Below are 13057 nucleotides of genomic sequence, written 5' to 3' on the forward strand. Positions count from 1 at the left end.
ATTTAATTACACAATATGAAATCCTGCACTTATTCTGTCACTACCAGAAAACAAGACATCAATAAACCAATGCAGGGCATTCACAAGTCCCAGCAAAATATCACTCGGCATTTTTGTGAGCTGAACTTGGTGTGATTTTCTGAGGGTGGCGGAAATAACACTTCCCAAAGAGACTGCAGGTTTAGGGAATGGATAGTCCATAAAGAAGTGACTGACATGACGATCGGCCCTGGAGGCAGATAAGCTGTTAAGCGCCGCAGTGCTCTAATTTAAAGTATGGACGGTTCAAATGTACTTTGCCATCTTAAAGCAGCAGATTGTCACACAGAGAGAAAATCTACTTCAGTCAAAGTCTAGACACAACATTATGTTGCTGACTTAGAAACCGTTGTGCACCACCTGCACTGCACTGCCTACATATAGTGCTGCGGCGTCGTACAGACACTTCTGGAAAGCTCTGGCTGTGCAGGTCATTGTGTTCAGACTAACAAAAAGTCAGGTCAGGTCACGCCAGGCTCATCTCGCCATAAAAAACTCAATACTGACAGTTCCCAAAATGTCACAGTTACTGCACACACATCAGACAAACAGTAACACACAAGGGTTGCAACACTTTGCAGTTGGAAGTATAAGCATGTTCCCTCACGTCTGTGCTGTGCTATATAGATATAAAGATTTGCTGTGCAGACTTTAAAGGGTTTTAATAAACATGCTGACGCAAAGCATTTATTCCAAATAATAAACAGGATTTGGTGCACTGCTGTTTTCACAGTTGACCCTTTAACACCAATTCTGCAATTAGATTCACACTGCCATCTTCATCGACCTCATTATACAACAGTGACCTGGAGCTGAGGGGGAAGCCGTTTTTTCATTAGCATAAGCTGAATGTTTTATTAAAGCCACTGCCGGGGCTGCAGCTGCGTTATCAACGCAGACGACGGTCGCTCTTTTCCGCTGTTGATTTAACGCATCTGTAACCTCTGAAAACATCCATACGAAACTGACTTCTTGAGTGATTTAACATGGAACTTTGAATTAGGATTTAGCGAGGTAGCAGCTTGATATTTAAGGTAACCAAAAGAGAGAATCTCTCATACAGGTAGACAGAGATGGACCTGTTGTAGGCCCCCGGACGTACTTACTGATTGAGTGACGGTGTGCTTAATCCTAATCATGGGCTGTATTATGGCCGTGCTTCTTAGATACACCAGGTCATGTCTCACATAGAGAGCCCCACGGCTCCTGTCTGACACTGAAGAGGCATATAATCGTCTGTCTGAGGGATAACCACCTTGTCTTTGTGTGTTGTCGCGGTAGACAGTGTCCTCCTGCTTGTGTAGTGCTGAAATAACTTGGAGAATGTGGCTCCGGCTGAAATCAATTGACAACGGTCATCACAGTGTCCAGAATTTGACATGACATGAGGGTCCCTTGTCTTTTGTGGCACAAGTGCATTTCTGTACAGAAAAAAAAAGGTGTGTAAGACAGGCAGCTAGCTCATGATTTTTCTTTTTACCCTTTAAAATCCTCCTGAAATTCTGATTAATCTGTCGAAATCACTCATTTGGATGTCATTGGGTGAATCTGGACACGCCACCACTCAAAGGGCCAACATGTCAATTTGGCACACATGATATTACATAACTTAGTGTGCAAATTGCTGTGAAGTTTTCTGAGCATGCTTCCAACGCTACCATACTGTGGGGTGTAATGAATATTGAACCTGCCGGATAAAACTCGCAGGGCTTTAGAACAATATTGAGGATCTCATGCGGTTGGATTTGGCAGGATGTACGCATCGGGTAGAGGGTGACACTTGTTGTTGTTGTTGTTCCCGTGTGGCGTAAATGAGCTGGTGAATGATACGATAACGCGATATGAGATCGATGCACAGAGCGTACTCGCCGATCCCCAATCCAGCATTTTAGGCTGTATTGGAGCCATTGCTCATACAGGTATCTGTATTGGAACACCTCTATTCACGGGACTACGGGGACTGTTTGTAGAAACATCTGTTGAAACTGTAGCAGCGCGTTCTGATACGGTAGAATACGTTCTGTTGTTGTGTTTTCATTTAAACACTCTACCGCTTTTTAATCTGGGTTAGATGTTTTCATTGCATCTCCCCTTTCTCTTGTGGGATCCATCGAAGCCATCACTTTAGAAGGTCTGCTGTGGTCGAATGACATGCTGTGATTTTTTTTTAAATCGTGAATCAGATGCCATAAGAGATGCATGCGAAACAAAATTGAAAAAAAACTGAGAACATCCCCTGGTCTGCGGCGACTTAAATGTGCTCTTATTACGCGTGATTATTAACGGTCGCTTTTCTCAGCGGAACGTTGCATTTCCTCTGTCGGCTGCCTACCTTTGGCGCTGTTGTTTATCAGTTGCACTGGGTTACCACAGCGAAGAGCCAGCAGGTTCACTGGAATAATTAAAGGTCAGCGAGCGGTGCGAGAGATGAGGCCAATGTTAATGAGGCCTGCATGCCAGGCGAGGAGACAGAGGAGGGAAATGGCATGGGAAGTCACACTCAATGTACAGTCAACATGTCCGTGCCTCCCATCTTGGTTCGGCAGCACGCCTATTAAATATTGAAGACGGAATTGTGTGATACCGTTAGCTTTGCCTGCAGACGTGGTCATAAAATGGGCAGTTTAAGAATAAGGAAAGTCGATGGAGAGCGGGTGTTGTAATCAGCTCAGTTGTTGTTTCCCTACAGTGTTACCTTTTAAGTATAACTCACACGTTACAGAATCACATAAAATCACAAATTTCACAAGCAAAAGCAACAGGGCTATTTTACTGCACCTTCGCACGGAGCTGAGGTGACTCAGTCTCAGTGACTACCTGGCCAGATGCTGAAAAAGCTCCACACCCACATACGCCTACAACAATAAAACCACAAGATAAAAACCAAGTGCTGAAGCACTATTTCATAGCTGTGTGATAAAAGATGTCCCTGTTGGGGGACAACAGATGTCCCTGTTAATCTGCAATAATGAACTAACTAATCTTAATTGTTAAAAATGGTACATTTTGAGGTCAAAGATGTCTTGATTCCCAATTAGGCTCACAATTAAATCCTGGAAAATGTATCTGATACAATACATCATCTTTATATATGTTAAATTGGCCTTAAAGCACAGCTTGGCACAAAGCTCTGTACATTCATCGGTGGTACTTTGCGTAATCTCCAGGTGTCTGTCCTTGTCTCCCTACACTGTGTGGGCGTATGTGCATGCACCGCTGTATAAACCGAGCACTTTGTCCGTCTCTCCGCTTCAGATTGTCTGCCTTCCCTTATCACCTCACTGACACCGCCTCTAGTTCCCTGTCAGGGCCCCCAGGGGTCCCTGTGTCCTGTCAGAGCACCACTGTGCCTGACTTTCATTAGCCAGCCCCCCACAGGCTCTGTCACACAGCGTAAACACGCCCCAGCCTCACGCGGCAAAACCGAGCTGCTGCTGCTGCTGCTGCCCAGACGACTCACAGCAAAAGGCTCTTTTGTCTTTGTGACCGCCAGCGGTGATGTCACGATACCTAAAATATATCGATACTGCTCCGATACTGTTGTAAACTGTTTTTTTTTTTTACTTGCAGCAGTATCAAAGAAAGCGGTACAAACATTTGGTTATCGTGCAACAGTGCTGCAGAAGCTCCTCACTGACCACACCGGATCACTGTACAGGGATGCTGTATCAGAGTGTTTTTTCGTGCCACTCTTGCCAACGGCGTTAAGTTGAGCAGATGGTGCGGAAAAAGGGGGTTTAAAGAGAAGATGGATACGCGAGTAGGAGGTTGTGTGGCCACCAGAAACATAAACAAGTGGCCTCTTTTTCAGGCGCCCTCTCTTTCTCTGTCTCTGTATATAATTGAAGCAATCGCTCCACACTCAGTCGGATGTTTCTCTCTTTTTCTTTCTTTCATCTTCTGGTACTGCTGTTCATCTGTCCGTCTTGTCTGGTCTTTGGCTGGGCGGCTGTGCTTGTGTGTATGTGTGTGTGTGTGTGTGTGTGTGTGTGTGTGTGTGTGTGTGTGTTTCTCTGGGGCATGTCGGACTTGTTAAATGGGGTTCATGTTGTGGGGGACGAGTAGGTTATGCATCCAGGAGGGCAATGCTTCAGCAGTTACATGGAGTCAGTATGTACTCCCACGACGAGCACCACACCACCGCCCCCTACTGCTGGAGTGAGAGAGGTAAGGGGGCTTCGGCCGCAAACCCATCAACTGCTGTCCTGCTGATTATTACACATCCGTTCGTCAAGTCAGTATGTCAGTCCGTCCTGTGGCCCTGTTTCGTCTAAAACACGTCTAGAAGTGCTCGCTCATGTCCCAAAGTGTGGCGTGATGCCATCTATAATGCAGTGCGCAGTGTATGTTTTGCACAGTTACACTGATTATCCCCTAAGTCCCCCCCCCCCCCCCCCCATCAATAGTGGATGACTATTCAAACCTGTACGGATTGTGGTTGCCTCGAAATTGCACACATTGAACACCTGTCGAAATTGGGGGGGGGGGGGGGGGGTTAGCCTGATGTGTATGCCGGGCTTTGCACCCATCTGTACTGTTGTTACATAAAGTCTGCACTCTGTGTAACATTAGGCTGGGCATGCAGTACTGCACATCGCCTGGCTCTGAATTATTTAGAATGAAATGCAGCAATACAGAAATACTTTTATGATGGAGGCTTTAAGCACACAATGGAGGACGCGAATGGGTAGCACTCTAACAGAGTTAAAGGAATTTTTGAATCTGGTGCAACAGCCAGTGTGTGTGTGTGTGTGTGTGTGTGTGTGTGTTTGTGTGTTTGCATTCTAGTGTGTGTCTGTCCGTAAATGTGTGTGTGTGTGTGTATCTGTCTCTCTGTGAGTGTGTGTGTGGCTGTGAAAAGAAGTGTATCTGGGTGTGTTACCAGGCCGCTGAATAGACTCTCCTCAGTACCTAACAATCTGTACATTTACAATGAGAGTGTGTGTGTGTGTGTGTGTGTGTGTGTGTATTTGTACAAAGATGTGTTTGTCACGTTGTCTCTTTATAATGAAAATATCACTTTGCTTCTCAATGTATCACATCTTTTCCCGTGTTCAAGTGTTTCACCTTGTATAAAATCTGTGGACAAACACATGTGACCTTTAGAATATTTGTCTTCCATGCTCCTTATCGCTCTCCTTCTCCTTCCTATGTATTTCTTTGTTCCCTTCCACAACTCCTGCAACTCGTCCTTTCTGTTTCCTGTTTCCTCTCTCGCTCCCTCTCTCTTGTCATCACTTGCTCCCTCCTCTTGCATCGTGTCCACCTGTGCTGTGCTTCTGTGTTCGCCGGCTGCCGCTGCAGAGAGCCGTGAAAACTCCTTCAGCCGCTCACGCAGTTCCAGTGTTTCCAGCATCGACCGGGACACCAAAGAGGCTATCACCACACTGCAGTTTGGAGAGTCCTTCGGGCGCAAGAGTGACGCCCTGCCCACCCCGTGTCTATGGGTGGGCACCAGCTTGGGCGTGGTCCTTCTCATTCCAATGTCCATTCCCACCGACGACGAGGAGAGGCTGGAGGAACCTGTGACAATTGGCCCCAGCGGTAAGTCCCAGTGAGACACGGTTTCATCACAAAAGGGTTGTGAACCTTACAGAGGTTGTTAACCAATGTGTACCATTTTATGTAATCTGGCTAAACTTTTGGCTTGTTACTTATAGTTTACTTAGTTCCCACATCTCAGTAATACTTTGGCGAGTACAATATTATCACAACAGATATAAATGATGGCCAACTTGGGAAATTAAACAGATAAATTGTAATAGTTCAGAATTGTTCTTAGCGAAAAAAAATCCACCATACCTCCCAAAATCCCATAAATGAATCCATTGAAGAGCTTAAAACTGCTTTCAGCAGCAAAATCACGACAACGACATAAGATTCAAAAGATGAAAAGGAAAACCACAAAATAAAATCTAAACATGTCAATTGAAACGATTCACTCACCACTACAATAAAGCCATATATCTATTCAATGGTATTCAAGTCCAGCCTTTTCATTGAAATGTAACTTCTCATCTGTGGGTTTGAAGCTGTGATGATAGGTTTTACGCTCCACATGACAGACAGACAGTGTTTGACTGTGCCTGATGAAAATAGTTAAACGTTATTTAACCATTTTGTCGTGAAGCTTGCACAGTGGAACACAGCGGCATTTGGAGAATAATGGAGATTCTCTAAACTGCCCAACTCAACATGATGATCAATTCAGCACAACATGTCCAGACTACAGTTGTTAGACTCCCATTGAAGTATTTTGCCTAAAACAAAGGTTCAAATCAGCTTCTGGCTGGATTTGATAAAACGGTTTAGACAAAAAGCTAGAAGTTATCTAAAAGGACCAGATCAATGTGATTTTTTTATTGACATAATATCACCTTCTGAAGCTAATATGGTCTGTTAGCAAACAGTTGATTCTGACTACCCAACAAATAGAGACCAGACAATATTCAGTCTTACGTCTTTCTGATTTAGGTCTCATCCACTCCTGAAGGAAGCAGATCTTCAGCTGCTTAATGCTTCACTATGTTCTGTCTGCCTTCATGTGCTGATTATGCGATGGGTGTATCTGAGCTTTTTCCGCTGAAAACAGCTGGATCTGGAGTAAGGCCTATAACTGTGAGCTCAACTCTCCCCGATCTTAGTCATGTTTAAGGGCTTCTGAACCTATATTTATGTAAACTACAGGGAATTTTGTTGTCATGGAGAACTCTGATGGGTTTTTTGTAATGCTTGATTTGGTTTTGACTTCCTTCTGTACTCGAGAACAAAGATAGAAGTAAGCCTTTCAAACATGTATTACCTGTCCAGAAACCTGAATGTGTGAGGACAAGGTCTCTTATTCACAGATAAAGCATCAGTATACCCATAAATCCAGGCCCTTTGAAGTACGTGTTGTCCTCTTGAGACTAAGTTTATTACTGGAAAGTCACAGATCCAGTTTCAAGGAAAAAAAGAATGAAGAGAAACACAGGGATTGTTGAATTCTCCTCGTGTGTTCTTAAGGTGCTCTTGTGGATTGTTTCTTATGCAGTGAATGTTGTATTTGACCACCTTTTTTAGGCTCATCTTGGAACATTGTAGTTTTAGACTTCATGCCTCCCCTCTTCCCTCTGTTGACTCTACCCAAACATTCCCAGGTACGGCCCTGATGCTGAAGGGCTCCGTGTTGCACTTTAGCTTCTTGGACTGCATGGGAGCGCTCATTCAGAGCCCCCACGAGGTTTGGCGGGACGTCAACGCCCCCGAAGACCCTGACCGACCGCGGCGCCGCAAGCTGGTCCACTTTTCACCATCGTCCTCCCAGGACAACTACGGAGAGGGACATCTGGCTGTGGTGTGCTCCGAGAGGCAGGCCAAAGTAATCTTGATGCCCTCGCAGTCCTGCCTCTTTGTCCACAACATCACCGAGTCGTCCTTTGTGCTGCGAGCCGACGTGGTATCTGTGTGCAACAGCGTGTGCCTGGCCTGCTTCTGTGCTAACGGACACATCATGACACTCAGGTATTACCTCGAGTACTCATCTGCTTACCTGAAACTACCATGATACACTGGATTCTCAATTGTGATGTATTGTATTGTGGCTACACAATTAATCATACAATAACTGAGGTCACAATTTAAGAATAGCTCCTTTCTGCTTGGTTTGCTGTTACCTTTGTCCTATGTTATGGATATCTCTACTCTTTCATTGCCATAATTGCTCTTTGATTTGCGGTGTGGTTGACTTTGCTAGTTATTACGATACGGGTGTTCTGGTGTCTAACTCTGTCTTTTATTATTATTCTTTCTCTTCTCACAGTTTGCCCAGTCTCAGACCGCTGATGGATGTCAATTACCTGCCTCTGACAGACATGCGTATCGCAAGAACCTTCTGCTTCACCAACGGGGGGCAGGCACTGTATCTCAGCTCCCCGACAGAGGTCCAGAGAATTACATACAGCCAGGAGATGTGTGACAACCTGCAGGTATCAAGCTGTCTTCTATATTACATTACATCTGTGTTTGAATTACATTATATCTGCGTTTACTTTATATATGTATGTATGTGTGTTCATCCTGCTCTCTCTGTGACATGCAACATCTCAGAATTTAGCTTTTTGTTTTAATGAAAAGTATGCACACATGTCTGATGTGCGCATTACTGTGGGAGTTTCCTTGACTTTTAATTTGCATCGTCTCACATTTTGGGATCTGGGTTCAGAAACGTATCGGTGCAGTTAATAAACAGGTGCCATTATTCCCACCCTTGGTGAAGCCCAGAACTGACAGAGGCCATTAAAGTAAAATGTCACACCTGTCACGTGTGGTTTGAACTCAACTGGGTAGATTGGGTGGATCTAGTTTTACACTGTGTGTGTGTGTGTGTGTGTGTGTGTGTGTGTGTGTGTGTGTATGCGTTCATGCATATGTGCATGTAGACTTTGGCATATATGTATTTATAGATGTGTTTATTCTTCCGAGCCGTCACTGCACACGCACAAATGATGTCGGTGGAGCTTTTTAACATGATGCTGCCACAGTGCCACCTACTGGACAGCAACAGTTGCTCAGATGATGGTCACCTAATAGAATGTGTCACAAAGTTGATAAAGGGAAGAGTGTAGAAGAATGTGACTCCATCCTTCTAAGAATGACCATTATAGGATCAACAAATATCAGCAATACAGGGCTGGTTCAGAATTGGAAATAATTGTTTTTAAAAAAAAAATAAATTATGAATTGTTAAGAAGTTCTTTTTCTTCATTGTCATTTATTTCAGGAGATGCTGGGGGAGCTGTTCACACCAATAGAAACACCAGAAGCCCAGAACAGAGGCTTCCTAAAGGGCTTCTTTGGAGGAAACTCTCATAACTTTGACAGAGAGGAGCTCTGTGCGTTTTTCTCTTGTTCTCTCTTTTTCTCGATGAAGGTTTTATTCTAGGCTGTACTAATCCACCTGAAAATGTCACCTGTAATTACAGTAATAAATCAATTTCTAGAAGGAACTGAGTAGCAAAGGGCTAAAAATCCATCATAACCAGAATAGTGACCCAGAATGGGCTTTGTTTCTGTGCCTGCCTTCATATTCCTTTTTCACCTGATGTTGTTGACAGTTGGTGAGGCGTCAGCTGGGAAGGCTTCTCGGAGTCTGGCCCAGCACATCCCTGGGCAGGCGGGGATGGAGGGCATGAAGGTGGCAGCTAGCGGAGTCGTGGGTGACCTGGCACGGGCCCGCATCGCTCTGGATGAGAGAGGCCAGAGGCTTGGGGAGCTGGAGGACCGGACTGCGCTCATGATGACCAGTGCAGAAACCTTCTCCAAACACGCTCACGAGGTAAAAGAAAGATGAATAAGAACCTTAGAAAATGTTACACACAACCACATTTATAACAGAACAATATGAAAAGCATTGTAAATAGATTTCAGAATTAATGTAAAGATATGGTCAGCTGAACCAGAAAAAGATCACCTCATGGTTGCACCAATTGACCCTTCCCAAAGCCGGAGCTAACGTCTGTCGGAGCTGGCTGATGCGACACCATGATTGGCCGGTTTGCGTTTTGGGGGCGGGACTTGGCGAAGGGCGATGTCATTTATGTAGAACGCTCAATTGAAACACAAACGTTTAAAAATGCTGCATACAACAGCTTCAACTAATGCTTTAAAAAATGTGATGTTATTCCTGAAGGAAAGGACGCTTTGACAACTTGTTGTTCCTCACCGTCGACTGTCTGTGGCTTCTTCTTTTTACAGCTGATGCTAAAGTGCAAAGACAAGAAGTGGTACCAGTTCTAATAGCAAAGAGGGCCGAGGCTGCCCTTGGACCGCCGGGAGCTTTTTTGCCGGAACAGGGACTTTCACTCGATAAATGAGAGCAATTAAAAGAGAGACTCAAGAGTGACTTTGTCTTTACGGCTTCTGGACATGCTACGGCACTGTCACGTTGTTGAAGGAAGAGGACGTGGTAGTTCCTTGTCTAGACATGAATGGATGAGGACAGAAAGAGAAAGGCAAATGGCGGCTTTTGAAGGACTGAAGATGGAGCTGGAAATATCCAACAAGTCTGTATGTGTGTGTGTGTGTGTGTGTGTGTGTGTGTGTGTGTGTGTGTGTGTGTGTGTGTGTGTGTGTGTGTGTGTGTGTGTGTGTGTGTGCGTGGGTCGGTGTGTGTGTGTGTGTGTGTGTGTGTGTGTGTGTGTGTGTGTGTGTGTGGGTCGGTGAGCGTGGTTGGGTTTTCTAGACCTCACTGTGTAGATACTCAAAAGTTAAGAAACCAACAAGAAATGCATGAAACAAAAATGGATGACTATTAAAAATATCCAACTGCCATATTAAAAAGCAGCATGCTACTTTAACAGAAGATACACAAATAAAAAGTTTTATTTAATGATGTAAGCCAACAACAGAAACTATGAAAAACGTTATATTTTTTGAAATATTGACAAAAAATATATATAAAAAGGGAACTGTATACCTGCATCGCTATTAAGCCAAAACTAGTATTCCTTTCCCTTTTTTTAAATTTTTATTTTTGGTTAATTTGTATTTTTTTTCTTAGTTTCAGCAAATATGAAATGCCACAATATAGATGCACATAGTTAGCTTTCTCTTCACACACTTATAATAATGCTGAAACGTTGTTCTTACCAATTACTCTGGGCTGCACAGTGCAAACACAAATCAGCAGTATTTAAACGTACCTCTGCACAGTCTTAATCACACTAATTTCACTTGTCCGGCTGCTGCTGCTTACAAAAGCATTAAATGATGAGGAATATCTCACTTCCCAACTACAGTTGTATGAAAACAGAGAACAGATTGGTTGTGAGACACAGTGTGTTTATAGCTATAGTATGAACCTATATACTATTCACGTGCCATAAAAAACAAGATGAGTGAATCCACTCGCTGTAAACTAACTAACAAAGAGCTAATATGTGGTAGTCATCATGTATTCGATCAGAACAGATGAGACGCAGTACTTGGAGTTGGCTAGAGGGCATTTATCAAAAAGTCAAATAAGTCAGATTTCTTTATAAAAAAAGAAATATGGGGGTGTTTTTATTTTTATTTTTTTGGAGGGGGGGTATTGCTGGTTCACCATTTCAGTCATTAGCTGCCTTTGTTAGATGTATGAGTTTAGTGAGCCATAAAGTGTGTGTGTCAGAGAGAGAGAGAGAGAGAGAGAGAGAGCGAGAGACAAAGAGGGCCACAAGTGTTAAGCAACTGAACTCGTTCTCTGCCAAAGCAATCAAAAATGAATGACGCCCTCCCATTTCTGTCCACCTCAGTCTTTTAGAAGTTGCGGGTTTTATGCGTTTTCAGGGTTGAACTTGAGCGGTCCTCTTTTCATGATCACACACACAATGATTTTAATGATTGTCAATGTCTTTGTGACGGGGCGTACGGAGAGGAAGTGGAGTCACTAACGACCTGCACCCCCCCGTGTGAATCGTTTATCAGTAAGCGTTTCAGGAGAAGTAACAGTATTTTTTTTTTTTTTTCAGTGATGTTCAGATGTGAGTCAGTAGAAGAAACTATGTACATGTGTAAAACATTTGCAACAATTTCAACTGAAGGCAAATATGTTATTTTTTTGTTCAATATTGTTCTTGATGACTATGCTATCTGCTTGTCGCAGTCCTATATTTGATGGTGATGGCCTCTCAACCGAAGGCTATTGTATGTTAAAAACAACAAATGTTTCATGATACATGGTTGTGTATCATATTGTGATTGTGTTGTACATGTCAATGGGTAGCTACATGACACAGGCAAACAGCATTAACTGAGGAGGATATTTCGTACTTTGTGTATTTGTCTGTATTTTGAATCGATCTGAAAAACCAAACAGGATTATTGATATCCATTTCTGACACAACCGGCCTTTATGCACACAAGCATTAAGGTGTTGCGCCTTGATCACGTTGACATCACTCCCACGTAAAATATGCACAGCGACACCTACGCTCAAAACCCTAAAAAAAATAATAATAACACAAGTGAATCCATCGGCATTGCTAGTCATTTCTGCCTGCTTCCTGTCAGGCTGCCAAGGTGTTCCTTAGGCTCGGCCTCCAAACCCATTTGTTTTCACCGGAAACCCAAGTCACCTGAAATCCTGAAGCAGTGCCACACAGATGTCATTATTACACATGATTTGATTCAATGAGGTGTCTTAAACATGTAAAGAAAAAAAAAGAAAAAAAAGAAGAAATTCTCTACTATCTCTGTACCGTCAATGAGATTTGTGTGCAGTGCAGTTCTTTCAATGGCAGAGAAAACACTTAAAAATGAATAAAAAGAAAATTAAAAAAATCTGACTTCTACTGACAGGGTGTTTTGTTAGTATGTTTTTGGTTTGTATGTTTTTGGTTTTTATATTAACTGTACAGCTCAATCTTGGCAGGAAGGTGAAACTAAACATACAAAAAAAAAAACTACAAAAGATAAAAACATTCTTGGGATATTTTTCTCTGTATATGTTGTACCTGTTACTGCTGGTACTGTATCTGGTATTCTGGCTCCGTCTAAATCACTGGAACTCTGTAGTTCTTCACACTGTAGTATCCTGAAAAGGCATTTCTCTGGTTTTCTCAATGATGGCAGCAAAGTTTGTCTTATTTAAATGGATTCTACCACTTTTTGTTCTTATTGATATTATACTAGTGTAATAGAAATTACCTGACAAAAAAGAACTGAAAATATGTTGATGCAAAAGCAAACTGAAATAAACATTGATTGATGTACACAGTTGAGAGCTCTGTTTCACTTGAGAGCTTGCGGTTGTCTTGCTTGTATGAAGTGTACGGTGGTGTTTCCTGCATTACAGAGGATCATCTGGGCATCTCCACATCAGAGATCCTCAGCTAGATTGGGTGCCCAGAAAGGAAGTTTCCTAACAATAAGCAGGGTTTTAATATTGTTTCAATAAATCTTAATTTGACTCGTTAAATGTTACTTACCTGCTTCATCGCTATGAGAAGCATACAGGGATCAACGTGTCACACACAAATGCATTTCTCACAAATAGTGT

At 43.0% G+C, this 13057-nt stretch overlaps 1 protein-coding gene across 10 annotated transcripts in view; it reads left to right on the forward strand.

Annotated features, from left to right (window-relative positions):
* The window catches only part of stxbp5l (syntaxin binding protein 5L), a 101893-nt gene extending 89123 nt beyond the window's left edge, over positions 1–12770 (forward strand). For 5 of the 10 annotated variants that reach the window (XM_068738294.1, XM_068738303.1, XM_068701404.1 and 2 more), the window contains 7 exons: positions 4105–4206; positions 5344–5583; positions 7179–7542; positions 7841–8006; positions 8801–8912; positions 9135–9355; positions 9775–12770. In XM_068738294.1, the coding sequence (XP_068594395.1) occupies positions 4105–4206; positions 5344–5583; positions 7179–7542; positions 7841–8006; positions 8801–8912; positions 9135–9355; positions 9775–9816 (1247 nt within the window). In that variant the 3' untranslated portion in view covers positions 9817–12770. The remainder of the gene's footprint in view (positions 1–4104; positions 4207–5343; positions 5584–7178; positions 7543–7840; positions 8007–8800; positions 8913–9134; positions 9356–9774) is intronic. The other 5 variants (XM_068701396.1, XM_068701420.1, XM_068701427.1 and 2 more) reach the window with 1 other exon arrangement.
* The last annotated feature ends 287 nt before the right edge of the window (positions 12771–13057 follow it).

This window comes from Cebidichthys violaceus, unplaced genomic scaffold, assembly GCF_023349555.1.
Source record: "Cebidichthys violaceus isolate CVI_PGR_0920_01 unplaced genomic scaffold, fCebVio1.0.p SCAF_11, whole genome shotgun sequence".
In the NCBI taxonomy this organism is placed as follows: Eukaryota; Metazoa; Chordata; class Actinopteri; order Perciformes; family Stichaeidae; genus Cebidichthys; species Cebidichthys violaceus.